This window comes from Orycteropus afer, unplaced genomic scaffold, assembly GCF_000298275.1.
Source record: "Orycteropus afer afer isolate SDZICR_OR568_19922 unplaced genomic scaffold, OryAfe1.0 scaffold00026, whole genome shotgun sequence".
NCBI classification, from domain to species: Eukaryota; Metazoa; Chordata; class Mammalia; order Tubulidentata; family Orycteropodidae; genus Orycteropus; species Orycteropus afer.
Genome location: NW_006921613.1, coordinates 18602257 through 18603576, shown reverse-complemented (window position 1 = coordinate 18603576; position 1320 = coordinate 18602257). Strand labels below are relative to the sequence as shown.

The 1320-nt window shown below is 38.9% G+C and overlaps 1 protein-coding gene across 1 annotated transcript in view; it reads left to right on the top strand.

The window, feature by feature from the left end:
- Positions 1 to 1320, top strand: part of GANC (glucosidase alpha, neutral C) — a 109745-nt gene that overhangs the window by 106682 nt on the left and 1743 nt on the right. The window contains exons 22-23 of the mRNA XM_042783698.1: positions 175 to 287; positions 543 to 553. Coding sequence (XP_042639632.1) covers positions 175 to 287; positions 543 to 553 — 124 coding nt within the window. The remainder of the gene's footprint in view (positions 1 to 174; positions 288 to 542; positions 554 to 1320) is intronic.

Below are 1320 nucleotides of genomic sequence, written 5' to 3'. Positions count from 1 at the left end.
TTGTACCATTTTACAGTCCCACCAGCAGTGTATGAGAGTCCCAATCTCTCCACAACCTCGCCAGCATTTGTTATTTTCTGTCTTTCAACATAGTTTTTGACATACATTTCTATTCTGCTGTTCCCTAGAAAGATTTTACATAAGCACATTCTCTACCTGTGATTCACTCTCCAGGGTTCTGCAGTTGGTGATTTATATCTTGATGATGGACATTCATTCCAGTACTTCCACCAGAAACAGTTCTTGCACAGAAAGTTTTCCTTCTGTTCAGGTGTTTTGATTAACAGGTAATGACAGCTAAAGAAGTCATGTGTGTTTTAAATAAATTACACTGCCCTTTTTGCATCTTCAAATGCACAGGTAATGTTTTGGTGTACTATTTAAAGAAAGGATGGTGAAGGTCACTTGTAGGGTATTTTTCAATCATTCCAGTATGACTACCCCTTTTTTATTGTCTCCATCTTCCTTTCCCCTTCTCCCTGTAAAAAATAAAAAAGGATTCAATTTAAGTTTCCATTAATTCCATTCATTCATCCATTCAGCAATTCATTAAGTATCCACTTTCTTACAGTTTGATTGTAATGCTCAAGTCACATTTGTCCTTCAGTGATTTCTCTCCAAATAGTTTATTAAAGGACCAAAAACTAGACTCACTGCCATAGAGTTGATTCTAACTCATAGTGACCCCCATTGGGTTTCCAAGGCTATAAATCTTTACAGAAGCAGACTGCCCCATCTTTCTTTTGCAGAGTGACTGGTGGGTTTGAACCACTGATCCTTTAATTAGCAGCCAAATGCCTTAACCACTATGCCACCAGAGCTGCTTCCTATCAAGCACAGACCCCATGAAATCCATGAAACATTATTTTACCCATTCTCTTCTCTGACCCCAAATTGGAGTATTTACAGAATGGGTGAGGCAGAAGGGCGGGGGTGGATATTATTCTCCTTTGTTTCTTTTAATCTCAGGACATATAGCAGAATAACCAAAAAAAAAAAAAAAAACCCAAACTCACTGCTGTCGAGTCAATTCAACTCATAGCAAACCACCCCCACCCCCCTTGGGTTTCTAAGACAGTATCTCTACAGAAGTAGATTGCCCAGTCTTCCTTCGGAGGAGTGGCTGGTGGGTTTGAACCGCCAGTCTTCTGGTTAGCAGTCAGATGCCTTAGGCACTATGCCACCAGAGCACCTATGATGAAAAAGATGAAAAAACAGATGATGAAAAAAAATTTCTGCTTTCTTAATGAATGGTTTTAACATGCCCGCTAACAGTTAACAATAATTCACTTTGTACAAATGCTTTAACTTTCATTCCTT